This window comes from Alligator mississippiensis, chromosome 7 (genome assembly GCF_030867095.1).
Source record: "Alligator mississippiensis isolate rAllMis1 chromosome 7, rAllMis1, whole genome shotgun sequence".
NCBI lineage: Eukaryota > Metazoa > Chordata > Crocodylia > Alligatoridae > Alligator > Alligator mississippiensis.
The window spans coordinates 41,201,985-41,229,802 of NC_081830.1; the positions used below are offsets into that span (position 1 = coordinate 41,201,985).

The window sequence follows — 27,818 nt, forward strand, 5'->3', positions numbered from 1 at the left end:
GTTGTGCTATCCTGGCTCCCAGCAAAGAACTAAACTCTTCATCATATGTTCCAATATAGTTTACCTTGCATGTTTAACTATAATCAGCTGACAGGATCTTGTTAAAAGCAGTTTATTGTATAAAGAACCAGTGGAAACTTTCCTCTTTAAAGATCTTCCTCCTCCCCCTTTAAGATATATTATCCTGCAAAGTCCTCTTTCAAATCAGAAATCAAACTGATCACTTTTAAAATGTAATTAAATATATGTATAAAAGTCTTAGCAAAAATGAAGTTCCTTTTCCTTATGCTATCACAACTGGGGATCTAGATATAATTATGCACTTTCCACACAGCACAAGCTCCCCTGCTGCAGTCAATAGTGCTTGTAAAAATGTAGACCTTCTGCTAAATTACCAGCTTGATCTATTTTGTGCTTTATTTCCACTACCCATGGAATTTAACAAGATACACGAAACATTGGTCTTATGTTTAGTTGTTGTTTTATTTAAATTACATAGAACAGCATAGGAGGTTACACACAGGGATTCCACACAACTAATCAGATTGTGTGACTCAGAATACAGTTTGTTATTGCTATTCATAATACAATCACTTTTATAGAAACCTTAAGGTTGAAAAGATCAACAAGTGTTAATTTAGGGTCCTGATCTTGGGAACTGCTGTTTATCCTCATCCTCCACAAACATCAAGGATTGGGCTCTTTCAAGTGCACTTCAGTAAATTGGATTGGTGCATGGGCCATTTTGCCTTTTGGGAAATACATTCGTTCAAACAGAATTATTCCAATCTGGAAAGGCCAGCAAATGTGTACTGTTTTTGTGTACTGTGTGATATCTTGTAACACACAGTCTAGGATGAATGCATGCAACTCCCATTGATTTCACTAGAAACCACTGTTTTCATCCAGGGGTGGGGGGGATCAAAAACCAGCTCTGATTTAAGGCCCACTTAAGTTAACTGAAAAAAAAAAAAAATCACATATCCACATATATGGCTGCCAGAGTCTATCTATTTTCATTTTTTCTGACATACTCCGGCTTCCAACCTTGAAGATTTTAATCTACTTCCATTTGAAAGCTTAAAGAGGAAAATCCTTGAAATATTCAGATAGAATCATTACAGGAAGCTCGAAGTGGAAGTATAAAAATAACTCATCTTTCTATAAAGAACAAAGCTTAGGCACCCTCATGTTCCATCCAGTAAGAGAGCACGTACATTTCTCTTCCTTGGCCTTTCTCCACCCAGTCCCGTCAAGCTCAGTTTATATTATAAAGTAGGACTCTGGTCAGGTGTGAGTTTATGTCCTCTTTCAGTGTTTGCACTTAGACCATTGCAACACAGTCAGTAAGAATCTATGCATGACTAACTAGTCAAGGGACGGAAGAGCACATCCAAGTGTTTCTGTAACGGGAGGTGTGAAAGAGACAGGGAACTGTGGTAAAGGTGACATAACACTCACTGTGGGAGGTAAGGGAAAGGTGTACATGTACAAAAAAAACTCAGACACACCAGGACTGCTCACGCACACAGGCAGGAACCCTCAGAGGTCAGTGCGGAAATGGATGAGGCAAAGTAGGCCTGCATCTCAGCTACAGCATGCTAGCCTATACCATCAAAAGAGTCATGTTGCAGCCTGCAGGCAAGGCTGCCTTTCTTGTTTCCTTCTCAGTCTTTCTGCCTGCTCTTCCTTCTTCTATTCCTTTTCCTGCCTCCTCCCAAGCAAACTCCTCCTAACCCTGTTACACACATGCAGGTTTGACATTTCTTCCAGCTAACAGAATAGTGACAGAAGCACTGAACACAGATATGGGACCTCCCATACAACAGCTCTTTCCCCATCAATGTTTGGGACTGAGTATGGGGAATTAATATCTTCTGCTTATCCTAGTCCCAGAACTCGTGATGCCAGAATCTCATTACAATAGCGCAGGCTGATTTCAACCCCTGCCTATCTCACCTTCATACAATTCTCTTAGTTCTAATGTCCCAAGTGCCTGGGGAAGAAGCTAAAGGGTGGACTGTAAAGTAGGTTTAGACCTTGAGCATACACTGCAATAGTCCTCACTATTTGAGAATACAGTAACATTCCTGGAAAGGAAAATACCCAACGAGTAGAAAAATCAATCTAATCCCAAGAGGATTTTATTGAACTGCATATCCATCTTAGAAATGTTTAATGAAGCCAGTGGTGAACACTCCTCACTTACTCTATTTCAGTAGAGTTTGCTGCTAGTGCACTGTGGAGTTGGCATTAGCAGCTGGACTGACTGAATTGTTCACAGCTTAAAAATAACTGCTTCTTCTGGAGTCTTTACATTAACAGTCTGTTCTATGAGTGGTGACAAATGGCAGCACTTATCACATTGGACTGATAGTAGTGCCGATCACTTCTCAGTGTACAGAACATACAAAGCCTCAGAGACAGGTTCTCTTAAAATCAGCAAGTGCCATCTTTAGCCATATGTCAACTAAATTATGCCTTTTAACTCTTGCCTCAGGACAGTTTAAGAGTCAATTAAGTACAATTAAGATGTTACTACTAAAGACAGAACTATTGCATTTCTCATTAAAAACCTTTACAGTAAACAAGAGTACTTTGCAAAATATATTATTGCACACAAAGAATAAATACAGGTTTTTGGAGCTACAAAGAGGAGGATCCCAAGAAATCTAGAAGACCCAGAACAATGACCCCAGGGCCATTCCAGTTGCTGCTCCAGCAAGCATGCCCAGAGCGAGGTCTCCATCATTGTCACGGTAGCGTTCTCTAATGATGACATGGTTTGCAGGGGGCTGGCCATAAGGTCCTAGGAAACAAAAAAGTTTGGTTAGGAAAACTGGAGCATGTGTAGCTTGACAGAGAAGCATCAACATGTTCTTTAATTTAAAATGTAAAGACCATAAGTATATCTCATCTTGTTGGATGGTGGACAGCACCACTGCTTAGAGTCCACCCTGGAAAGTTCTCCATCCTGTTAGGAGAGACTGCACACAATACCCTTCTTCAGCATCTCATGAAAACGGAGCAGGAGAGTCCTGTGCAAGAGCACAGGGACGGGCATCCAGACATCTGCGGATTCTATGCCTCACTGTGCCATATGGCTGGTACCTTAGACAAGCAACTCTCACTTTGTTTGTCTGTTATGCAGTAATCAAAATGGGGATCTTGTATCATCATCAGCCTTGAGGAGATGCTGAGGCTTAATCCTTGTGTAGTTGTCAGGTACTTTGAGATCTCCAGATTACATATGGTCTAGGACAGCACAGCAGTACTGTTATGAATAAGGCCAAGCCAAACACGTCTCTGCATTGGTTTAGGTCTCCAAATACTTAGCACCAAGTCTTGCAGCCTCTGCAACACTTCAAACCAGTAGAAGAAGAAATCTCAGGGAAAACAAATCTAGATGTAGCTGGAAGAGATTATGGCAGTGGGTCTCACCCTTTTTAGACTCAAGGCACCTCTCCAAAACTTTTAAAAAATTAGCAGTACCCCATTAAAAAAACCCCCTAAGATTATAATATAAATATTATAGATAGCATTAATTAATAGTTTATGCATTGATTAAATCAGGGGCGGGCAATTATTTTGGGGGAGAGGACTGCTTACTGAGTTCTGGCAAGCTGTCAAGGGCCGCATGGGTAGCCCTGTCCCTTGACAGGTGCCCTGTACCCTGGTCACCATCTTGTGACTGGAAGTCCTGCCCCCTAACCCCTGACCTTTGCCACCAAAAGTCCCTCCCCTTGTCCCCAGAAGTACTCCTTTCAGCAAGGGGTTTTGTCATCTCAGAACTTGAAAAATACCAAATTATATTCTAAAAACTGAACATCTACAACATTCATTAATCTGATTTCAAAAAATATTTTTGTCCTGGTTTACATGTGTTTGTGTAGTAGACATAGAGGTTTATTACGTACATAATAGCTTAAAATGAAGTCTTACTCTTGTATATTGTAGGGGGGATGGGTATGTGGGGTGTGGGGAAGGATGTGAGTGTGTGTGAGGGTTGGATAGGTGTGGGAGATGTGGGTGTGGATATGTAGGGTGTGGGTGGGCATGGGGTTTGTGGGGGATTATGTGGGGGACAGGTGGCTGGAGTGTGTGAGGGGGTGTGGGTATGGGGGTCTGCCTGTATGGCTGTGCAAGGGAGGTATGGGTCCATATGTATGGTGGGGTGTGCATGTGGGACTCACCCTACAAACACACACATACCCCGGAGTACCAGCACAGGGCAGGGTAGGGCTGGGCTGGGCTGTTCAGTCCTGCAGGCTACCCCGGGGTCCTACTGCCCCTGGCTCCTGTCATCTTTGACAGGCAGTCAGGAGCAAATAAATATTAATTTACTAAATATTTTAGGGGCCCCATGGGCTGGACAGAATGGCCTGGCAGGCCAAAACTGGCCTGCAAGCCATATTTTGCCACCCCTGGATTAAGTCATTATAATTATACTATTTTCACCCCCCTGCTGCTGCTGCTGCTGCCACAGCCAAGTGGAACTGTACTGCATGCCTCCTGCACAGCCAGACTGTGGCAGGAACAAGCATTTTTGCTGCAGCCTGTCCTGATCCGACCCCGCAGGATGTGTCCTGGAAAAAGGTGCTCAGGGCAACTAGAACTGTCACGTCAGAGCCAAACTGAGAAGCAGCTACGGGATAAAGGCATACCTGATTAAGCAGGCAGGTGCACCACTTCTGCTGCAGCTTTTCCCAATTCAGCTCTGATGTGTGAAAACAGAAGCATGAGGGGAAGGTTCACCCCATGGTGGCAACAGCCTGGACATAAATGCTATTGCCACCAGGTAAAATATCACTGCGTGCTTCTGTTTCCAGAAGGCACATCAGAGGCAAACCAGGAAAAGCTGCTACAGAAGCAGTGCACCTGCCTGCATGATGTAATTTGGGCAGCTGGACCTTTCTGCTGCAGTCACTTCTCAGTTTGACTCCAACATGGCTCCTGAGATGAGCCACGCAGAGCAATTTCACCCTGCAGTGGAGGCAGCATTGCAGCACCCCTGGCAGGTTCTTGCAGTGCCACAGTTGAGAACCACTGGCTTATGGTGGTAATGTAATTGAGTGTAAGTGTCACAATGCATTTCTCCATTTATAACGCTCCCTTTCCCCCAAGGTAAGGCACAAAGGTGTGCATCATAGGCCAGTATATGGGTAACTTCCATCTCCAGGATTGATCTGGTTTCATTGTAGCCACTGGATTTAGTGACAAACCTCTCACTGACTTCCAGGATGTAAAGATTGGTTGTTTAGAGACTGGGGCTTGATCCTGTAAGGTGGTAAATGTTTACCAGTCCCAACACCCAGAAAGGGACCTGAGGGCACTTTGCCCATTGTAAAAACAGGTCTTTGACTTAAGTTTGCAAACACAAATTCAGTGAAAAATCTGGAGATTGGAGATGGATCAGCCAAATTAAGCCCTGGCCATGTGTCTGACCTTAAGAGTTTACCTGCATTTTTTAAAAACATATGTTGCACAAGGAAACGTCTACCTCTGGGTAACAGCACCAACAATGCAGGAATCAAGCACGAACATGCAAGTTAGAACTAGCTGTTCATTTACACCAGACTTGCAATTAGGTCCATTTCTAAAAATGACCATGTCACACTTCTCTTATATGACAGACTAGAGAAACCCTTTAGGTCCCAAAGTCAGAAGAATTTTTTTAAACCTGTTCTTGCAGCTTCCAGCTGGCAGTCAGCTATTGAAAAGCAAAAATGATTCATCTGCTTCAGAACAAATGGGAAAGATGGATCAGTAAAGCTTCAAGAATTTTGTCTACTTTTGCTGGTCAGATGTCCCCCACCCATCCACTCCATCTTCCCCCATGTGAAAACATGGAGTGGAAAAGACTGCCAGGATGGGGACCATGACAAGGAAGAGTGCTGGTTGCCAAAGCCAGACACAGAGTTTGGAAGCATTTAGTTAACAGATAAATTTAATTTAAGTTTATTAACAATTAGTTCAATATTGTAGCTTGGGGCAAGTTTGTTGTACAAATGCTTATTAAGGAACATGTCCCTCTGAGTCTATAAACCAGGGGCCAGTTCCTGAAGAAATTTAGACATACGCTGAAATTTGTGCACAAATACGCCCATTTAAGCACTTGCCTAAGTCTTTAGAAAACAGGGACTGTACAATGTTAGACTGAATTTTTAGTGTTCTCATCCCTTAGGAAAAAACATTAAGTGACACTTTCAGCAAGGTTAATACATTTTATGGATGCAATAACATTTCATGCAAGGCAGCTATAATGTATAGGAACATTTCTCAGATGGCTGAAGATAGTTTGGTTCACAATGATCCCACACTGTCTAAAAAGAAATGAACTGTCAGCAGGCTTTTGTGATGGTTTCACAATCAGAACTCTTTTCTTAACTGTTTTAAAGGTCACGTTTAGTTTTTAAACATTAGCGTTTGAATTGCTAGGCTGGACAGCTGGGTGCAGAGAAAGAGACACAATAGGAAGCTAAAGATATGGTATTGTTACCCCAAAAGCTCTAGCAGTATTTAAAGTACTAAGTCCAATACTATAGATGCTTTACTGTTGCAAAGATCTTTCCTTTGAAAGAAGATTATTCATCTTCCAAATGTGCCCAAAATTTAAATAACAATAATGAGATCAGGTAAATAAGGTACATTTCAGACCAGTTGGCAGAGTAGGCTGGGGTAGGTTCTGACCTAATCCCAATGAAGACCCTCTTACAGTTACTTTTGTTTATTCTGTTGTGTTGTTCTGAACTGTTCTGATGGTGGGAGTCTAAGCTGATTAATCTTGGGCTTTATTGGTCTTGGCTACTCCTTGGTGTGTAAAACAGGAACCATTTAACCCATACTTTGTGCCTACTCTTTGACATGAAAGGTAAACCAACCTATCTATCATCTGTCTCAGTAGTGGGCCTTGTCAAACATCATTTTATGCACCACCTCAGAGTTTGACCTCCAGCATCAATTATTAAGTCTTCTGAAACAGCTGTAAAAAGTCACAGCAATACTGGCAATTAATTCAATATTAAGCCTATATCTTTCCCTTGTTGTGAATATAAGAAACTCTTTAGTAACTCTAGTACTGCCCTAAAGTGTGAAACAAAGAAAAATGCTGGTCTTTGTTACCTGGGTATGCATACGGATAAGGAACAGCATACGCTTGTCCATTAGAGGCATAGTAGACTTGAGGACCAGGAGGAGGATATGTGCCATTGTACTGCTCATAACCATAAACCTAGCAAAATTAAAAGGATCTATTAGAAGCAGCTTCTTTATCAAGTATCTTCCAAGTTTTTAAGTGCTTTGATTAAGTCTTTCTAATTGCTAGTGCAATATCATTGAAATCCCCTGCATAGATGGCAGCACTGGGCTGTAAAATAAGCATGGATGAATTTGAAATATGCTCTTCAGTTTTGCAAGTCGGCATCTCCTGTTAACACCACCTCAGTTCCTCATAAAGATCATCTACCGCCCCCTACATCCCTGATAAATCTTCTCTCCGCTTTGGAGGGATGAGGCAAACTGCTCACTTTGACGACTGTTCATAGCTGTTACTAGATCTTGTAAGACCAAGAAACTGGGGGTTCAGAAAGGGACATTTGGATAATATCCCATAGTACACAAATCAGCACATACCAAGGTTAGCAAATATACTAGCCCATACTTTGTCCTTTCTCCACCCCACTGCCCCACAGTAAAATACATAATTAATCAATAAACACGCATAAGGAAGTTATAATTAGTTATGTGTTGCAATGAAATCCTGGATACAAATAAGGTCCTTACTTTGTGGTGGTAATGACAACTTGCATTATTAAGACCCTAAGAATTTTTTAAAATAGGCAGGCAAGAGGGTTTGGCTGTTTGTTGTCTTAAATCCTGGCAATGCTTTTATCATGTGAAACCTTTTATGAAAGATGTCTGGTCTCCTTATGCTGGGGGGTGAATGTTCAAAATTAAAGACTGGCCATTTGAGGTGTTTCCATTTTTATTTGTCCAGTCAAAGATACCTTTAAAAAGACCCTGAGTTTTCAAAGCTGCTAAGCAACTGTTCTCCCAAAAAACACACTGGTTCCTATATAAAGTGTCTCAATTTGGGCACCCAAAAACCACTAGTATATAAAAACTTGCCCTCTTTTTTCCATTTTCCAAGAGTAAAATAAAATCAGAGTAACAGCTCTTCCAAGAAGTAGAGTGCAAACACCTGCCTGTGCATGGCATGACTGATCTGCACTATCATATTTTCTTCTTGTGCTTCCTTATTACACTCCTTACCTCAGGAGATGGTGTAGCATATGCTGTGTATGGAGGAGGAGGAGCTGAGGAAATGGCAGTCTCATCATACATCACTTCAGAACCAACGTAGCCCTAAACATCATTAATAGAAACAGACAGCCATTACTTCTGCCCATACAATGAGTGCTAGTTAGAGTGACATCAATGCCCATATAATCCAGCAATAAACTAAAGTATCTCTAGAATTCCTGCATATAAATATTTCCCAATGACACAGTATCAGCATCACTTGCTTAAAGAGTAATTTTATTACAGTAGTGCACAATGCAAATAGTTTGTGGGGATATTTCAATGGCTATAACTTTTCTGCCTCCAGAAGGAAAAAGAGTGCATCTTACAGTGTTGCAGTAGGATCCTGATTAGGGGAGGTCAGAAGGATGGGAGAGTAAGAGAGGGCAATGCAGATCAAGTCTAATCAACTCCTGGAATAAGCCATTTGCTTTTTTGACTCATTTTATTCCACTCATTTCATGCTTTCAATTTAAGGATCATTCTTTTCTTGTTCAGAACCAATTCATTCATTTGGAGGGGTGGCAGGAGGACAGCAACTATTCTCATACAAGTCCATTGATTCTGCTTTGTTCCCCCATACAAGTTCCACTGACTTCACTGGGCTTACATTAGTTCAACCAAGTGCAGATGGCTGCCTCCAAGAACTGCCAAGAAAAGCCTAGAGTTATACTTTTGGGTTCATACATTTATATTGGTGGCTTTAAGCTTCTCAGCAAATCCACACTTTATGAAAAAGCAAGCCAAGGTCCTGAAAATAGCAGTTCAATGTTTTAAAAAGTTCTGAATTTCTTTCAGCTCTTTATGAAAAAGGGCATGCATAATTTATAATGTTACACCAGGAGCAATTTTAAAAGCATTCTGTTAATCCATACCCCTCAAAAGGCAGCGAGGGAGCGGGGGTGGTTAGTGAGTTACACAGTATCTACCATGAATTCTCAACAGTTTAAATTTTTCAGAAGTCTTGGATTTTTGCCACTAATTGGGGAGATCCATAATACTGCTCTTATTTAAGCTACAGGTTTCCTATAAAGAAACAGCTAATGTTATAGATGCATTGTTCCTTTGCATTCCTAATAATATTTCTCTGTTGAACTGTAGGTGAGATGCAGAAGTTCTTAATTAGATAAATTTTTGCTTTATGCCCTCAATCGTGTTTCTGTCTTTGTCAGAGATTCTAGGGATTGTTTTGTTTAGGTTTTTTTGTCCAGCACTTTTCTTTCATAATGCCCAGCTTCCAGAAAGCCCTTTTCAACAGTACAGCTCAGAGCACTTGAAGTGACTGGATTTCATACACCAAATGAAGGACATAGAGGCAACATTTTAAAGAAAGAATCTACAGTTCCTAAATCCCTAATTAGGCCTATTCTGTTAACACTGATGGAATAAACAGCCCCAGTCAAAGACATTTATTTGATCTTGTCACTGTACATCACTAAACAGTTAAATAAAGTTCAGGGTTTCAGTTACATGAATCAGGCTGTACTTTCTAACTGGCTGCTGAAACCGAGCCCTATCCCACAAGTACCTGAGTGGACTTATACACCCACATTCCCAAAGAACCCACTGGATCTACTTGGTGCTCCAGTGTTTGCAGAACTGCAGCCAAAATGAACCAGTTCCCAAAGCTGAGGAGCATCCAGCTATGCCACTGAAGTCAGTGGGGGCTACTGGATACTCAGTAGTTTTGAAAAACTAGGTCAATTACTGAGATAACGGTAGGTGACCGTGAGACTAATTTTAGGCTCTGATTTTTAAAATATGTTTTGTAAAGCTTTGACACTGAATCACCTCCAAAGACCCTACTTAAGGTACGGTGTATTAAGCTGATGGCTCCTAAAGCACCCATGACCAATACAAAATTCAGATCTATCACCTCTCACTTATCTTCAGAACTAAAGTTCCTGGCTGCGTATTAAACTCCCCATGCCTGATCTCCATTGTGCAATTACACTGGTTCACAAGTAAAATCCACTTCTATCCCGCCTGTTTTTTATAGCAATTAATTTCTTTGCCTCCTGTTTATCTTCATACAGTATAACTTTGCTGTACTCTACAGTAATTATGTTGTACAAGAGAGTGCTGTTTCCATATGATAAATATTAGCTTCAGACATCCCCAAATTTAAATAGTGCCATGTGATGATGTGTCAGCTCTTGTGGCAATTTGAGTGCAACTAATCAGACAGGAAATAAGCTGCTGGAAGTAAAGATCAAGATTTCCCAATGGACCTGAAACATTTCAGATTCAGTCTTCAAACACTGCTGTTTATTTACCCAAGAAAAGCTAACATCAAAAAGTGTTCTGGAAGGCAGAATGAAGGAAAGGCAAAAAGTAATCACAGAATCATAGTGAAGTAGGGCTGGAAGGGACCTCCAGAGGTCATCTAGTCCAAACCCCTGCCTGAGGCAGGATCATCCCTGTCCAAGCCATCCTATACAATCCATAATTTAGACCCTACAAAATAATACTGTCAACAGTCATGTTTCTAGAAGAGCAAGTTAACTTACAAATTTCAAAGGCTCTTAACTGAAAAGCAGTTGTACAGACATCCTTGTACAGATGAGACACTGGACCAGTCATTTTCAATTAGAGCCAAGTATTAGTTGCTACAAAAGGATTTCCAGTTCTCTCTCTCACGGAGCTCGTAGTGGTAATCTCTGGGTGTGTCTACATAGAATGTTTTACTGTGCAGCAGACTAACCTACTGCATAGTAAAGCATCACTATGTTAACCATGTGCATGAACTATGTGCAGTAGATTAATCTACTGTGTGGTTTTTCTGCTACCTGTAAATACAGGTAGTAGATTTACCGTACATTAGCTACTGAGCAATAGCGAATGGTTAGATATTGAATCAACAGCAAATGGCTCCCAGTCAGCCCAGGCAGCAGTCGGCAGGAAAACAATCCCCTCTCCCAGGGACTGCCTGCAGCTGGAGCCAGCTCCTACCATGGAGCTCGGGTAGGGACAATATTTTTTTGCTTCTACAGCAGGCAGCTCCCAGCCCCAGCTCTGTGATCGGAGCAGGGGAACACTGTCCCAGTCTGGGCTCCACAGTCGGAGCCTGCCCAGCAGCAGGCAGCTGCCAGGGGCAAGGAGCAATCTCCCAGTTCCCACTCCGCAATCACGGAGCCACGGCCGGGAGCTGCTTGCTTCCGGGGCAGTGGGACATTGTCTCGGCCCAGCTCCATGATCAGTGAGGGTTACTCAGCAGGCAGCTGCCCGAGGCAAGGTTGCATGGTGGGAGGCAGCTTCCCTGGAGGCAGGACATTTCCCCGCACCCCCAGAGCCCAGGCATGACACCAGTGCCCCCTGCCAGCCTGGGGCTGGCACCCAGGGGAGCCTAGAGCTCTCCTTGGCTAGCATATAATTACAGAGCAGAGCAAGAGTATCCCTGCCCTGAACTGCTCCCATCAGGAGCAAATTTGCTCCTGAAGAGTGCATGTGTAGATGTGTGCTCAAAGAAAGCTTACTGCATATTATTTTACTGTGCAGTGAGCTTTCTGAGCATTAATGTCATGTGTAGATGCGCCTTCTAGATATGAAGATACAGCACTAGTTGGAAAAAGCTACACCTCATGCCTGCAATGTGCTTTTATACATGTATTTATTTATTACACAATATGAACCATTTTTGCTCATGTCCTATAGTTAGCCCTATACAGCATGATTTCTGCAAAAATATACAAGGCAAAGGCAAATTTTGCATCTTCTACATAAGTTGCTCATTAAAGCTAGAGGCCTCCCTACACACATGGCTTCCTTGTGGATTACCACCAATAGGCAGCAAAAGCTGAGAAAGTCAGAAAACATATCTTTACCAGTTACAAAAGATTTCATCATTGGCCACAGCTCCAATCCTCACTCTCCCATCTCTATGAGAGAAGCACATTCCTGCCAACCTTTAACAATGCCACTTTGGACAGGGCTTGCAGCAGAAATGCTGTGTTGATCCAGTGGATTGCTCTTTCCCTTTAAGCCACCAGGCTTTGTCATACAACCCATCTTTCCCAGATTTGTGGGTACCAGATCTGTGATAGTCATACCCCCTTTCCAGCCAAGCCATAGAGGGACAAAGCACAGTAGTCAAATGAGCTCTTGAAGGAAACACAAAATAAGCTGCTAGGCTACTGACTGACACTCGGGCATGTTTCTTCATATTCACCGCATACTTACTGTGTTTGTTCTGGCATCCTGGAGAGCAATTTTCCATGCCCTGCAAGAAACATCATTTAATTGAATAAAAATATTTGGTATTTATTTTAAGATTATGAAGAAGAGAGTTAACAGTGAAAAGGTATCATAAAAGCCAAATTTCAGCAGGCAAATAATTTAGAAATGTCTACCCAAGATCTTAGAGGGGTAGGCTAAAACTACATTAGGATATATGCACATAGTTATCACATAAAGAACATGTTAGGCTTATATTCAGAACAACACAGGCTGTTCTGGAGGCTTGCATACTCAACACAAGAGACAACAAATAAAGGGCCAGGAATGAAGAGGAAGGAGACCTGCAGCCATGCTGAGGGCAGGGCACTGTTAAGATCCTAAACTGAAGAGAAGGACAGGACCTGGGTCCCATAACCCTGTCAGTGGTTGTATCCTTCCCAAACTGTGACTTAGGAAGGGAAGGAGCTACAAGAGGCTGGCTCAATTAAGAGAGCCCAATTAAAAGAACATTTTCCTCCTCAGTATACATTATCATGAAGGAAGTCCAGAAGAGTTGGGACTCTTTCCTAAACTATGCCAAGTTAAATTCCATGAATCATTTTGTCTCCCAGTAGCCCTAATGAAATTCTACCCCTTTACTTTTTATTGTTTTAGATAATGCAGCTAGTTTGACATGTATAGAGCTACACAGAAGCTGTAATTTCCTCACTAGGGAAATTAAGTTTCTATAAAATACAAACCCGATGTAGGAATTGCCTTTATTGACACAGGAAAGAAGGAGAGTACTATATGCACTGGCTATACTTTGGAATTGCAACACAACCAGAGGTGAGACAGCAGGAAAGGAGGGAAGCAGTTGAAAACATTTTGGGGAAACTCACAAGCAGTCATCTCCACTTTCTGCACAGAGGTTAACTGTTTTCCCATCACGGCAAACAATTTGCAGTAAGCAGTCTCTAGGCTTCCCCTCTGGAGGCTGGAAATCTGATCCAGGAAAAAGCAAAAGAAGAGAGGAAAAAAATTGATACTTTGGAAAACAAACAGTCTTAAATCTTTTGCTCCTTGAGTGCTCTAAATCCAGTGTTTTCAATCCATCAAGCTACATTTGAGCACAGCAAGAAGCTTCAGTTATAGAAGTGTTAATCTCCCAGAGGTCCCACCAGGTCAGGAAAAAGATAATACAGCTTGGATTGGCTACAAATGGAATGCTCTTAGGGAAGATCGCCATCTAACCAGCTTCACTCCCACTAGTCCTGTCTGCAGCATGTTAAAACTGAAAGTTCCACTAGAGACAAAAATCACATGTACAGCTCTCCCTTGCTCCAAAAGGTAAAAAAAAAGAACACAGTCAAACACACACAGTTTATTTGTATCACTGTAGTGCTAAGGAGCCCTCGTCAGAGACCAGGTTTAATTTTCAAATGTTTCCTTCCTTCATCTGAAATCAGTATTTGAAAGCGCAGATGGCAACTCTTCAGACTCCCCAGCAGTTCTGTGGTGTAAGAGAGATACAACAGCCCTGCACACCACAAGTCATTTATACTGAAGCTTCAGCTGGTTAAGAGACATAAACATATTGAATTATAAAGAGAGTGTTGGTTGTAGCTGTGTTGGTTTAAGGACATAGGTAGACAAGGTTATTTGGGTAAACATGATATCTTCATTAGACCAACTGAATAGTTGGAAAAATTGTTCTTTACAAGCTTTTGGCCATAGGTACCCTTCTTCAGGCACAGGGAGAGTTGCAGGGAGACTCTCAGAAGGAGATTCATTTACTAGATCCCCCTGAGGAACACTAGCCTGAGACCACATTTGCATGGTAAGAATACACTAGCACATCCTCACAACACTTCAATCCCTGCCAGTTAAGGCTGTATTAGGATTTGGGGAAAGGTGCCTTTGGAAAGGCATCACTTTTCAGTGATGGACCCTATAACAAAAGAATACATGCTGTAAATATGCTTGATAGTACTTTGGCTGCAGAAGGATGATTCTCTTGTCTTGTTCTCCTGCCTCCCCCACCACTCCCGGCCTCAAGTCATTTCCAACTCTTCCATATCTGATGGAAGTGCACTGTATTAGGATCATCAGTAGGTTGCTACCTACCTGTAACCCATCTCACCTCCCTTCTAACCAGTATGACTTGCTAGAAGATTATCATTGCTCCATTTGTTTTAAACTCTGCACCAAACTCTGAGATGCTCTATCACATTCTAATGCTTAGGAACACCACATTAAAAAAAGAGAAAGAAACACTGCCTTTAGTCGTTAGTGACACCTGAAACTGAAAGAATGCACTTACAGGTCATTTTTACTTCCTTAGTTTTCCAGCAGAATTACAAAAAACCAGACCTAGCTAGAGAGCAGCTTTAAAAAAAAAAAAAAAAAAAAAAATCAAAACCCACACATACTACCTCGGCATTCATTTCCCACTCTGATGTTGATGCAGTGAACTCGCATGTGGATTTTATCCTCTATGTCATGCCTATTGTGATCATCATAGAATATTAAATGACCATCTGACCACAGGTCAAACCAGTTCTTCTTCCAACGCCGTAAAATAGTACCTGAAAAAACAAAGTTATTTTGAGGACACTGACTGCAAAATGTTATTATCTATTTAGGAAAAAATGACCAAAAAAGCTTTTCACTTTGACTCTGGAAACAAGATATTCTAAGTTCCCAAAAACTCACTGCTAATAGGTTTTGCATAAGGAAATCCCAGCTTCAAAACAATGAAAGGGCAAGCATTGGACCCAGTTTTACAATGTTTCTTATTTAAAGATGAAGGTCACTAATGCAAGTTTACTTTAAGCATACAGCCCAATGCTTGAGGCTGCCAAACCCATTTCCCTCAAGAATAACATTTCCATTATTTATTTATTTATTAGATTTATATGCTACATTTCCCAATACAAGGCTCAAGGCCATGTAGACTAAAAAAAGGAAAAAAAACTTATAAAAGCAGGTAAAATATTAAATAATATGTATATAACAAAAGTTTCCCAGTTTAACATTGCACATATAAAGGTCTTGCAGCACTTTCGGAAGATATCCACGTTCAAATTCTTGCAGGCCACAATGGGGAAGACATTCTGGTGCAGAGGGTACTACTGCTGAGAATGACTTCCCACATGTTTGTACCAATTAAACTTGGTGCTTTTTGTACTTGCAGGAGGTTACTTTCAGTCAACTGTAGGGACTGAGATGGGACATAAGGGAAAGGTGGTCCCTTCAGTCTGTAGGGTCCAGACTGTTACACAATCCCAGGAATCAGAGAGGGGTATTATTAAGATAGGTAATTTCCTTTGGTCCTTGAGATCATAGAATCATAGAAAATTAGGGTTGGAAGGGACCTCAGGATGTCACCTAGTCCAGCCACCTGCTTAAAGCAGGACCATCCCCAACATTCTTGGAGACCCATTTAAACAAGATCCTTGGGTAATATTTTTCCATTGTGATTCTTCCAGAAGAAAATTAGACATGCCACTGGCATATGCGCCAAGAACAGGCAAATGGTTCACCACTCACTCTGTCGCAGGAGCCATCCACTCTTCACAAATGCCATCTCTGTTTAATCTAGGGAGAGAAAGAGAAACATCATAGACAGACTTTAATATCTTGCAACAAGAGAATGGAAAGAAGACTCTCTAAGGGTCCTTGATCCTTGTAGCATCCAGGTGCATTCAACTGATGGGTGCACACAAGTAACCCATCTCTGACATGTAGGCCCCTTGAACATGATGCAGCAGTGAATACCATCTGAAAAGTGATCTGCCAAGGGTGCATGAAGATTTTCCAGCCCATCTTAAATTAGTGAATGGGGATAAACTATCCAGTGGTATCAGGAGACCCAGTCACAACTAATGCTCTAGCGTGACTTTTAAAGGTAAGTTTTAAGGTCAGTCTGAATTGACAAAAATAGTACATTCAACATGAACGCTGCCACTGTGTACGTGAGCCTGAGAACATCTGCTTTAGCAGGTGACAGAGTGACATATTCATTTGCCAGCAGTTTTGAAACTGTTCTCATGACACCAAGGACTTCTCAATTTTATCCCCGTCACTTTGTAAGTCACATAGCCACCCTCATTTCCCCACTCGTTCAGTTTTACCAAACTTCCCCTTCTTCCTGTCCCTGCTGAATTGCTGCTACCAACTACCAAAAAAAGCCAGAACGGAAAAAAATCAATTTAATGTTAAATAGAGAGGCAAAGGGTTCATCTTTTATGGCTTTTGCTATCACCAAAATTTTCCATGCCTTTCTGTAAGGTGCATTTATGCTCTTGAACTCACACTTTTCAAGTGGACAGTTCTTATTCCTTTTTTGCTTTTCAGTGACTGAATAAGAAGTTAGTCACTGTGCAGGAAGAAGTTGCATTGCATGACACTCAATAGCTTAGCCGCCACATTATGGCTTTGGAAGCATTACGATGGAAATGGATGAAACAGGATGGGAAGGGTTTGTGAAGTCTGCACACAAATATTGTGACTGTTTTGCTTTAAAAGGGCTGGAGTCCAGCTATCTGGCCTAAAAGGATTCACTACAACAGGGGTTCCCAAACTGTAGTACATGTACCCCTAGGGGAACACAAAACATAGTGGGGGGGAGGGAGGATAGAGGTATGCAGGCAGCTGGTAAATCTGGTAGGGGTGTGCAATAAGAAAAAGTTTCAGAACCTCTGCATTAGAGAGAACAGCTAGAATCAAAGTGCTTTTCATATTTCCATTAAGGTCAACTTTTCTGCCACAATTTGTTAAGCTTGTAAATTAGTATGAAAAACCAGGATGGATAAAAATCACCAGTTTTTAAAAAATATATCAAAATCAGTCTGGAAGAAGATCCCACTGAGCATCTCTGTGATGCTTAGTTTCAGTTCTCAAACTGTGGATTTCTCTCTCCAGAGATCATAGGGAGACAAGGTTCTTTGGGTAGATGTGATATCTTTCTTTTATTAAACCGACTAAGTAGTGGGAGAAATTGTTCTTTGCAAACTTTTGGGCACAAACACCCTTCTTCAGGGATAGGGAGAATTTGATGTCTCTTTAGATAACAACCTTGTTAGCAGTATATGGAAATGAGATAACAGACTTGATTACCCACCCATCAGCTCTATTGTCTCTCTGCAAGTTTGCATACACAGTCAAGCCCTTACTTTTTGTAAAGTGCATAGTTTCAAGAAGTTAAATGAATAAAGGATATCCAAAAACAAAAATGCACTTTTTTTTTTTTAACAAAAAGATTAAATCTTAAATCAAGGTTTCCTGGCCAGTGATTTAAATTGGTTTGATTTAAATCCAGTCCACCCTGTGAAAACCAGAAGCATTTAAAGGCAACTAAGACCCTTTGTACCTAAACCCCCAGTATTTACTTGTTGCAACATAAGGCCAAAGAGGTATAATTTGAAATACTGCTGTAGTGGACAGTAAAGTGGAAAGGTTGGGCTAAATTAATCCAACTTGAACTCAGTTCGTAAGTGGGAAAAAATATTTCTGTTGTTTTACAATGCAGCATAGTTTGAGTGTTACTGTAACAGACACTTGCACTTCTAACACTTGGGGGCTAGACTAGATGACCTCATGAGGTCAGTTCTACCATATTTTTCTATGACTCCATGATACTGTTCTGATAGGACTGTAGATGCCCTATCCTATGATGTACTTCATTACTTGCAGTGTTGTGTTCTTCCATATTAACTGACCCTTATATTACAGTATATTAAAAATCTATGGGAAAAAACCAAACTGCTAACAGGTAAGTTTTCCCATTCTAATTATCTTATTTCCAGGACTATTAATATAAAAAACTGCTCCCACTGTGCAGAGCATAAAATTATGAAGGGTTGGGAGGTCAAGAACAGCTTCTAGACAGATATTAAACTGTGAAATGTACTCAGAAATAAATCTATTTTAATTACACCTAGTATTTAAGCCATTTTACCAGGGGGACCAGTGCTCCTTGGAGTCCTTTGTGAGGGGTCCTAAGCAAGCTCCTATCATGCTTCACTGATGGCTTAATGACATAAAATATATTACACACTAAAGCTCCTAACCTTGCGAAGACTTTTGCAAGTGCATACTGTTATGCACTGCAAGCGCTCCTGGTGATACTAAGAGTGATGAAATTAAGTACTTGTTTAAATCTTTGCAGGACTTAATGAAACCAGGATCAACATGCTCTAGTGCTTGGTTGCTGTGCCAACAGGCTAACAAATGCATTCCTTTTCAGCAAAATAGATAGCTGCTGCTAGCACTGGGCACAGAAACCCATTCCCCCACTAATCCCTAGCAATGGAAAGTTAGTATTTGCTGGAAAACAGCATATGAAATATTCAAGTTACAGCCCTTCAATTATATTACCTGCAGGGTGCTTTTATTCTTGTGCATTTCTTTCTGTATTTTTTATGTACATTTAAAGTGGCAAACTATTACTGTGAAGTCTGGAGAGAAATGTAGCTTAGAACAATCAGAAAGAACAAAGTTACACTAGAGTCTTTCTATATTTGCACTGCATGTCCTTAATCACTGAATAAAGCCCTGGAACTTATTGTCAGTTTGTTCAGTTCTGTATTTTCCAGGGAGGAAGAATAATTTTAACCTCTCTTCTCTACAGGTCTCCTCCCCAATCTCTTCCCCCTGCTAAGGTACTTACAGGGCCCTTATTATAATAGTGTGGGCTGAGTACCTGACAACATTGTGTATTTATCCTCACAGTGCCCCAGGGAGGTAGGGATTTGTTGTTTTTGCCACTTGGTGATTCAGGCCAGAGAGACTGAGAGACTAAGTAACTTATCCTAGGAGACACAGGTAGAGGTAGTCACAAAGGAAGCCTGTGGAAGAGCAGAGCATTTGAACAGCAGAGGCTAGGACTCAGTCCAGTGGATCACTCATGAGAATTTCCAAAGCTTTAGTTGTATTAAAAGCTTTAAAACAAAACAGAGGATGGAAGGGAGGAAGGGAGCAAGCAAGCAAGCCAGGAAGGACAGGCAGCCCCTTAGCTCTCTCCTCCTAGGAGACATTTACCCTGGAAACACCACTGTGTCTATTAGGGCACAATCCTGTGTGGTACTCAGGGTCCCCATCTGGGGAGACAGTTAATGGGAGTTGAGAGTTCCAACAATGAACTTCTGTTGACGTCAGTAAGAGTTGGGAGTATAGGATGAGGCAAGGATGCAACTGTCACTCAAAGCAACATGAGACCGTCTTAAGAAAGAAAAAGAAAATCAATTGTTAGAAGAAAAGGGGGAAAGAACAAGAACTATTGGTAAATTAAGAACTACTTTATCATTTTAAGAGGGCACTGCCTTCAAAAAGAAATATTACAATACATCTAGGGATGTGTCTCGTTGAATTACTATCAGAAATCGCACTGAACCACTACCAGGGATTACTGAGACAACAGAAACATTTCTAGTAGTTGGGATAGATATTGATGAGGATGACAACACCTGGCATTTTTACAGTGCCTGGTATATACACAGCCGGGGTAAGCGGGGCCTGTGGAGAGAGGGGACTAACCCCTTAGTGTGTGTGTGGGAGGCAGCGGCTGAGTGGAGCCGGGCCGGGTCAAGCCCCACCCAGGCCCCTACTTGGCCCAGCCCCCCAGGGAGCCATGCGACTGGAGCCGCACGAACAGGCTGCGCAAACAGGCACGCTTCTCTGCCGGCGCGTGAGTTAGCGCGGAGTTCGCACGGGAGGGCCCAGGACACTGCCTGAGCACCCCCCCAGGTAGACAGCCCTAGCCGTAGCCAGCCTACCAGAGGCATGCCACGGATGGGCACGCGCCGCACCCCGAGGGTCCCCTCGGGCTCCGCGGCCCCCCCCCGGCACCTCAGAAACGGCCGCCCAGACGGAGCCCCTGGTTCCGGGCTCCACGCAGACGGAGCCCCTGGCTCTCGGCTGCAGGGCTACCTGTCCCTTTTCCAGGCTCTGGGGCCTGGGAGCATGGTGACCTCCCCTTGTGGGGTCTGCTCCATTTTGGGGTCTCTGGTGCACCAGCTGGAGGAGCTCCAGGCCACAGTCCAGAGACTGCGTGCCATCAGGGACTGCGAGCAGGAGATAGACTCCTACTGCCAGACCCTTCTCCCCCGGGAGGCAGAGGGTAGACCACAGTCTCCCTCCACGCCAAAGGAGGACTCTGGGACCTCCTGCTGTGTCCAGCCAGGGGCATGGACCAAGGTGGTCAAGGGCCCTAAGGCCCGCCGCACCAAGGCCTCTCCCCCACCAGAACTGAGCAACAGGTATGCACGTCTTGCTGCCCCAGCAGAGCCTGCTGAGTTGCCGGCCCCCACAGGCAACATGGGCCCAACTACAGCTCCCGCCCCTGCTCTCCCCAAGACAAAACCTAAGGTGTTTGTTGTGGGAGACTCCCTCCTGAGGGGGACAGAGGGGCCCATCTGCCACCCCGACCCCTTAGCCCGGCAAGTCTGCTGCTTCCCAGGGGCCCGCATCCGGGACATTGCGGAGAGGATCCCCAAGCTCCTTAAACCCACAGACCACTATCCCATGCTCCTTATTCATGTGGGCACCAATGACACGGCTCGGAGCACTCCCAGCCAGCTCATGAGGCGCTACAGGGATTTGGGAGCGGGGCTTAAGGGTCTGGGGGCACAGGTGGTGTTCTCGTCGATCCTCCCAGTCTCAGGCTATGGGCTGAGAAGGGACAGGAGGATCTATGTGGTCAACCAAAGACTGCGGCGCTGGTGTCGTCAGGAAGGCTTTGGCTTTCATGACCACAGCCCGCTCTTTGGCGAGAGAGGCAGCGAGCTGCTGGGAAGAGATGGTCTCCACCTCTCTCCCCTAGGGAGGAGGCTCTTCTCAGCCAGACTGGCTGACCTGCTCCACAGGGCTTTAAACTAAGCCCGCTGGGGGACGGGGGGCCTACCGCCACTGCTGGCCCGCTGAGCAATCCTTGCAAAGCCAGCGGATCACGGCACTCAAGGGAGCCCACTCCAGCCCCAGCCCTGGTAAAATCTGTGGGCAAGGAAGGAGCCCCCCAGGGGGCACTTGCCTGCCTGTACACTAATGCCAGGAGCTTGGGGAATAAGCAGGAGGAGCTCATCCTCCTGCTCAGTGCAAACAATTACGATGTCATAGGGATAACGGAGACCTGGTGGGACTCCACCCATGACTGGACCATGGGGATAGATGGCTATACCCTGTACAGGAGGGATCGTGTAGAGAAAAGGGGCGGGGGTGTAGCTCTCTATGTTAAGGAAAGCTACGCGTCCCTTCAAGCCGATATTGGCGACCAGAGTGGACGGCTGGAGACCCTCTGGGTTAAAATCCGTGGGGAACACGGCACAGGGGACACAATGGTGGGAGTCTATTACAGACCTCCCACCCAAAGTCCTGAGCTAGACCAGGAGTTTGCCCAGGAACTGGCTGAGGCAGCTTGCTCCAGGGCCGTGGTTGTCATGGGTGACTTCAATTACCCAGACATCTCGTGGGAGGATCGCTCAGCAAAATCTGAGCGGTCGCAGAGCTTCCTCTCGTGCGTGGATGACCTCTACCTGACTCAAGAAGACTATGGGCCAAAGAGAGGCAAAGCGCTGCTCGACCTGGTACTGGCTACTGGGGAGGACCTAGTTGGCGACCTAGTGATCGATGGGAAGCTGGGTGACAGCGACCACGAGCTGATCACCTTCACCATCCGCCGAAAAGCTGGCAAGTCAGTCAGCAACATGCAAGTCCTTGACTTCAGGAAAGCCAACTTCGACAAGCTCAGGAGGCTTGTCAGTGAAGCCCTAAGGGACCATGACCACGGGGAGAGGGGAGTTCAAGAGGAGTGGTTGCTCCTCAAGGGAGCGATCCTCAAAGCACAAACTAAGTCTATTCCATCTCGGAGGAAAGGCAGCAAGAGGGCACAGCAGCCCCCCTGGCTCTCCAGGGACCTAGCAGACCTCCTGAGGCTAAAAAGAAAGGCCTACAAAGGATGGAGGATGGGAGTCACCTCCAAGGAGGATTATTCTGCACTGGTCTGGTCCTGTAGGGAGCAGACCAGGAAAGCCAAGGCTGCAACTGAACTCCAGCTAGCTTTGAGCATCAAGGACAATAAAAAGTCCTTTTTCAGATATGTGGGGAGATGGAGGAAAAGCAGGGGCAACGCTGGACCCCTGCTGAACCAGATGGGGCAACTGACAAGTGACACCCAGGAAAAAGCCAACCTATTAAATAGGTACTTTGCATCAGTCTTTCATCAGCCCCATGGGACGCCCATGCCCGCTACAGGGCCGGGAAGTCCAGGCGAGGGTGATCCCCTGCCCTCCATTAATGCTGACTTCGTGAAGGAACATCTTGAGAAGCTAGATACCTTCAAGTCAGCCGGCCCTGACAATCTTCACCCCAGGGTACTCAAGGAGCTGGTGAGCATCATAGCCCAGCCTCTAGCGCGGATCTTTGAAAACTCTTGGCGCTCTGGTATAGTGTCCGAAGACTGGAAGAAGGCCAATGTGGTGCCTATCTTCAAGAAAGGGAGGAAAGTGGATCCGGCTAACTATAGGCCCATCAGCCTGACTTCTATCCCAGGGAAGATCTTAGAAAAGTTTATTAAGGAGGCCATCCTTAATGGACTGGCCAACGCCAACATCTTAAGGGATAGCCAGCACGGGTTTGTTGCGGGTAGGTCTTGCTTGACCAATCTCATTTCCTTCTACGACCAGGTGACCTATCACCTGGACAAGGGAGAGGAGATTCATGTCATATATCTTGACTTCAAAAAAGCCTTCGATCTGGTGTCCTATGATCGTCTCTTGGAGAAACTGGCCAATTGTCGCCTTGGGTCCTCCACGATCCACTGGCTGGAAAACTGGCTCCGGGGTCGGACCCAGAGGGTAGTAATTGATGGAAGTCACTCATCGTGGTGTCCGGTGACCAGTGGGGTCCCCCAGGGCTCTGTCCTTGGACCCATACAGTTCAACATCTTCATTAATGATGTGGACACTGGAGTCAGAAGCGGACTGGCCAAGTTCGCAGATGACACCAAACTTTGGGGCAAAGCATCCACACCAGAAGACAGGCGGATGATCCAGGCTGACCTGGACAGGCTCAGCAAGTGGGCGGACGAGAATCTGATGGTGTTCAACGCCGATAAATGCAAGGTTCTCCACCTTGGGAAGAAAAACCCGCAGCATCCTTATAGGCTCGGCAGTGCTATGTTGGCTAGCACTATGCAAGAAAGAGACTTGGGGGTCATCATTGACCACAAGATGAACATGTGCCTGCAGTGCGATGCTGCGGCTAGTAAAGCGACCAAAACACTGGCTTGCATCCATAGATGCTTCTCAAGCAAATCCCGGGATGTCATTCTCCCCTTGTACTCGGCCTTAGTGAGGCCGCAGCTGGAGTACCGCGTCCAGTTTTGGGCTCCACAATTCAAAAAGGATGTGGAGAAGCTTGAGAAAGTCCAGAGAAGAGCCACGTGCATGATCAGAGGTCAGGGAAGCAGACCCTACGATGACAGGCTGAGAGCCCTGGGGCTCTTTAGCCTGGAAAAGCGCAGGCTCAGGGGTGATCTGATGGCCACCTATAAGTTTATCAGGGGTGACCACCAGTATCTGGGGGAACGTTTGTTCACCAGAGCGCCCCAAGGGATGACGAGGTCAAATGGTCACAAACTACTACAAGATCGTTTCAGGCTGGACATAAGGAAGAATTTCTTTACTGTCCGAGCCCCCAAGGTCTGGAACAGCCTGCCACCGGAGGTTGTTCAAGTGCCTTCATTGAACACCTTCAAGATGAAACTGGATGCTTATCTTGCTGGGATCCTATGACCCCAGCTGACTTCCTGCCCTTTGGGCGGGGGGCTGGACTCGATGATCTTCCGAGGTCCCTTCCAGCCCTAATGTCTATGAAATCTATGAAGTCTATGAAATCTATATGATTTCATGTTATGCACCAGGGTAAAATGTATATAATTGTTCTCTACTTGGATACCCAGGTAGAAAGTAAATGGGAGTAATGTAGGTACCAAACAATTAAATGTCCATCCCTGGCCCTCCCAAAGCTTCATTTTTAGATGAAATACGGTATAGTCATTGGAACCAAATCAACATGGCCCATGGTGACCAGTGGCATCCCCCAGGGCTCATCTCTCAGGCCTGTACTCTTTAACATATTTATAAATTATCTGGACTCTGGTGTCAGAAGCGGACTGGCCAAGTTCGCTGACGACACCAAACTATGGGGGAGTGCGATCACCCTAGAGGATAGGCTGGTGATCCAGGCTGACCTTGACAGGCTCGCAAATTGGTCCGGTCAAAACCTGATGGCATTCAACACAGAGAAATGCCAGGTGTTCCACCTCGGAAGAAAAAACTCACATCACACTTACAGGCTTGGCAGTGCTACATTCACTAGCACCATGACTGAAAGAGACTTGGGGGTCATGATTGACCACAAGATGAACATAAGTCACCAACGTGATGCTGCAGCTTGGCAAAGCAAATTAAATTCTGGCTTGCATCTACCAATACATCTGAAGCAAAACCCAGGAAGTCATCCTCCCACTTTACTCAGCCTTGGTGACGTCGCAGGTGGAATACTGCATCCAGTTCTGGGCTCTGCAGTTCAGAAAGGATGTGGAGAAGCTTGAGAGTCCAGTGGAGAGCCCCACACATGATTAGAGGACAAAAAAGCAGGCCTTATGAAGAGAAGCTGAGAGCCATGGGACTCCTCAACCTGGAGAAGCGAAGGCTCAGGGACTTGGTGGCAGCCTATAAGTACATAAGGGGTGTGCCTCAGCAACTGGGAGAACGTCTGTTCACCAGGGCACCCCAAGGGAAGACAAGGTCTAATGGTCACAAACTCATGAAAGACTGTTTTAGGTTGGACATAGGGAAAAACTTCTTTACTGTCTGAGTCCCCATGGCCTGGAATAGACTCTCTGCGGAGGTGGTGCAGGCACCTGCTCCGGACTCTTTCAAGAAACACTTGGATCCTATCTTGCTGGGATCCTTTGACCCTAGCTGACTTCCTGCCCTTGGGCAGGGGGCTGGACCCAATGATCTTGCGAGGTCCCTTCCAGCTCTAATGTCTATGAAATCTATGAATTTGCAGTTAACTAACAACATTTGAAAAAAAGGTTCCCCACAATTACAGAACAGAGTTTGACAAGATCAAAAGTAAGTGGCAATCACTAAGTCAGTTTTACATAAACACAACTGATATACCACAGGATCAAAAAATATTTGAAACTGATTATTGATCTGAACAAATTTTTCAGTCATGGAAATCTAAAAGCAAGAATATAATGGAGTTCTGTAAACACTGGACCTGAATTAACCATAAGCAAGGCTAAAGAGGATGTATACTTCTTCCTCTGTTGATTATACACACTAGTATGTGTGTTAAGTATACACACTAGTATACATTTTTGACACACTAGTAACATTTTTCTCAGTAAGCATAACTGTGATCCAGAATTACAATGTCTCTTGCCTTAACTTTATACTATACTCAAAAACAGATTAAAAATAATAATAATGATAACCTTCCCTATTTCCAGCTATTGGAGGGCAAAGAAAATGACAAGGAGTTAATATAATTAAAACTGCAATGGCCATAAATCAAGAGCTGGATCTTGTGGGGCTCTTTGTGTGTGCAACAGTCCAGCCACAAAGCTAAGTCCCAAGGGGGCCTGTAGATGTGTGGGGAGGCTGCTCCGACATGCTGTAATTACAGTGTGTAAGAGCAGACTGGATTGAGTCTGCTGAAGCGTGCTAATTAGTGTGCTCCAGTGGCTTCTGCATCTCACGTACCAGCATCCTCATTCTTCAAAATGGCAGCGGGGGTACTTTAACTACAGCTTGTTGGCTGAGCTTTAGTTAAAGTGCCCCCACCACAATTCTGAAGCACAAGGACACTGATACACAAGACGTTGCAGGAGCTTTCATTAGAGCGGCTCTCGGAGCTGCTCTAATTAAAGCGCCCCTTACCTCTGGAGCATGTGTAAAAACAAACACCCCAAGCTACCCAGTTGGGTCCCCCAATTAGATGCACAGACATTTCAGTGTTGTTAACCACCCAAATGTTAACTCACACTTATAAAACTGCAGTATAGCAAAGACTGGCCAAAGCAAGACTGAGCTGAAAAGCCACACCCAGAAATGCCCATTTACCAGAAGATTGGGTTTGGAAGGATGCCAGTGCTGAGTCTCCATAATAACCAGCCCTCCACCACCTGCCTTTGCGCTGAGGCAGGATTTCACGCTTACCCCCAGTGTCTGTCCTTACCCTATCCTCTTTCTCCTTCCAGCCACCCACAGTAAAAGGTCAGGAGCCAACTCCAACTGTGACCAGTGAAACAACGGGGGTGCTTTGCCTCCTAAGTGTCCCAATCCTGCAGCTGGCTACCCACTGCGGTGGCAGCTCTCCTTCTGCTGACGTACACACTGCCTTGTGCCCAGATAACGGCTGGGTCTGTGCCTAAAATCAGAAAGGGCCAGAGTCATCCAGTTGAAAAACCTCTTGATGGTTATGACTCAGAGGGGCTTGGAAACAAACAGCTCAGAGAAACGGCATCCCGGTTTCTCCTCTTTCCAACCGAGGGGCTGTGCTTAGAACAAGCCAGCCGCTCTCTCGGTTAATCCTTCACGCTGAGTCTTGCAACCTGACTTTGTTTCTCCAGGAGCAGCCTGTCACTTCCCACTGCCGCCGGACAGCGACTCTGGCCGCTGCGCGGGCCCCGCCGTCAGCGCGACGCCCGCCTGCCCCTCGCAGTGCCCGGCCCCGGGGCGGCCAGGGAGCTGCAGGCCCCTGCGGCCTGGCACTCCCAGCCTTGCCCGCGCCTCGCACGCAGTCCCACGAAGCGGCCACGGCTGGCCTAAGAGCACGCGGGGTCGCTACTGCCCGGGGAGACGCGGGGCGGGGGAGGGCAGACGACGGGGCGAGGAGCCGGCACGGCCCTCGGGCGACGAGCTGGGCCCGGGAGCCCGGCGCAAGGCGGGAAGGCCCCGAAGTGCCCGTGTCCCCGAGCCGCGGTGGGGGCGGGGTCGGCCCCGGGCTGCCGCCGCCGCCACCGGCACGGGAGCGCTCGGGCACTAGGGGCAGGAGCCAGGAGCGGGCCCGGGCCCGGCCCCACGCAAGACTCCGACTCCGACTCCGACCCCGCCCCGGCCCCTTCCTCTTCCCCTTGGGCGTGGGGCGAGCCCGGCCGAGCGCCCCCGCCCCGCGCGCGCCCCCTTGCCCCGGCCCGGCCCCACCGACCTGCGCGGCGCCTCCCGGGTTACAGCAAGGCCGACGCCGCCCCAGTAGCTGGGCCAAGGGGGAGGGGGGAAATCCTCCCCTGTGACGTCAGCCCTCCTGTCATCCGTGACGCCATAGCTGCCCGACGCCGCCGCCTG

The 27,818-nt window shown here is 45.2% G+C and overlaps 1 protein-coding gene across 2 annotated transcripts; it reads right to left on the reverse strand.

The window, feature by feature from the left end:
- Positions 1–464: 464 nt before the first annotated feature.
- PLEKHB2 (pleckstrin homology domain containing B2) lies at positions 465–27,780 on the reverse strand. Of its 2 annotated transcripts, XM_059730905.1 has the most exons (9): positions 27,682–27,767; positions 26,710–26,901; positions 16,009–16,056; positions 14,892–15,044; positions 13,359–13,461; positions 12,481–12,520; positions 8,272–8,364; positions 7,123–7,231; positions 465–2,809 (listed from the first exon to the last, which is right to left on the reverse strand). In XM_059730905.1, exons 3-9 carry the CDS (start codon positions 16,043–16,045, stop codon positions 2,673–2,675), a joined length of 672 nt encoding a protein of 223 aa, XP_059586888.1. In that variant the 5' UTR covers positions 16,046–16,056; positions 26,710–26,901; positions 27,682–27,767; the 3' UTR covers positions 465–2,672. The 2 variants fall into 2 exon arrangements, with proteins under 2 accessions (XP_059586888.1, XP_006263673.1); XM_006263611.4 differs by lacking the exon at positions 26,710–26,901 and having other exon boundaries at positions 27,682–27,780.
- Positions 27,781–27,818: the final 38 nt, after the last annotated feature.

Coding starts and splice junctions, on each gene's coding strand:
- PLEKHB2 (XM_006263611.4), bottom strand. CDS start 16,045: ATGGCATTTGTGAAGAGTGGATGGCTCCTGCGACAGA. Junction 12,521..13,358: donor GAAAGTGGAGATGACTGCTT/GTGAGTTTCCCC, acceptor TGTTTCTTGCAG/GGCATGGAAAATTGCTCTCC. Junction 7,232..8,271: donor ATGCTACACCATCTCCTGAG/GTAAGGAGTGTA, acceptor TAATTTTGCTAG/GTTTATGGTTATGAGCAGTA.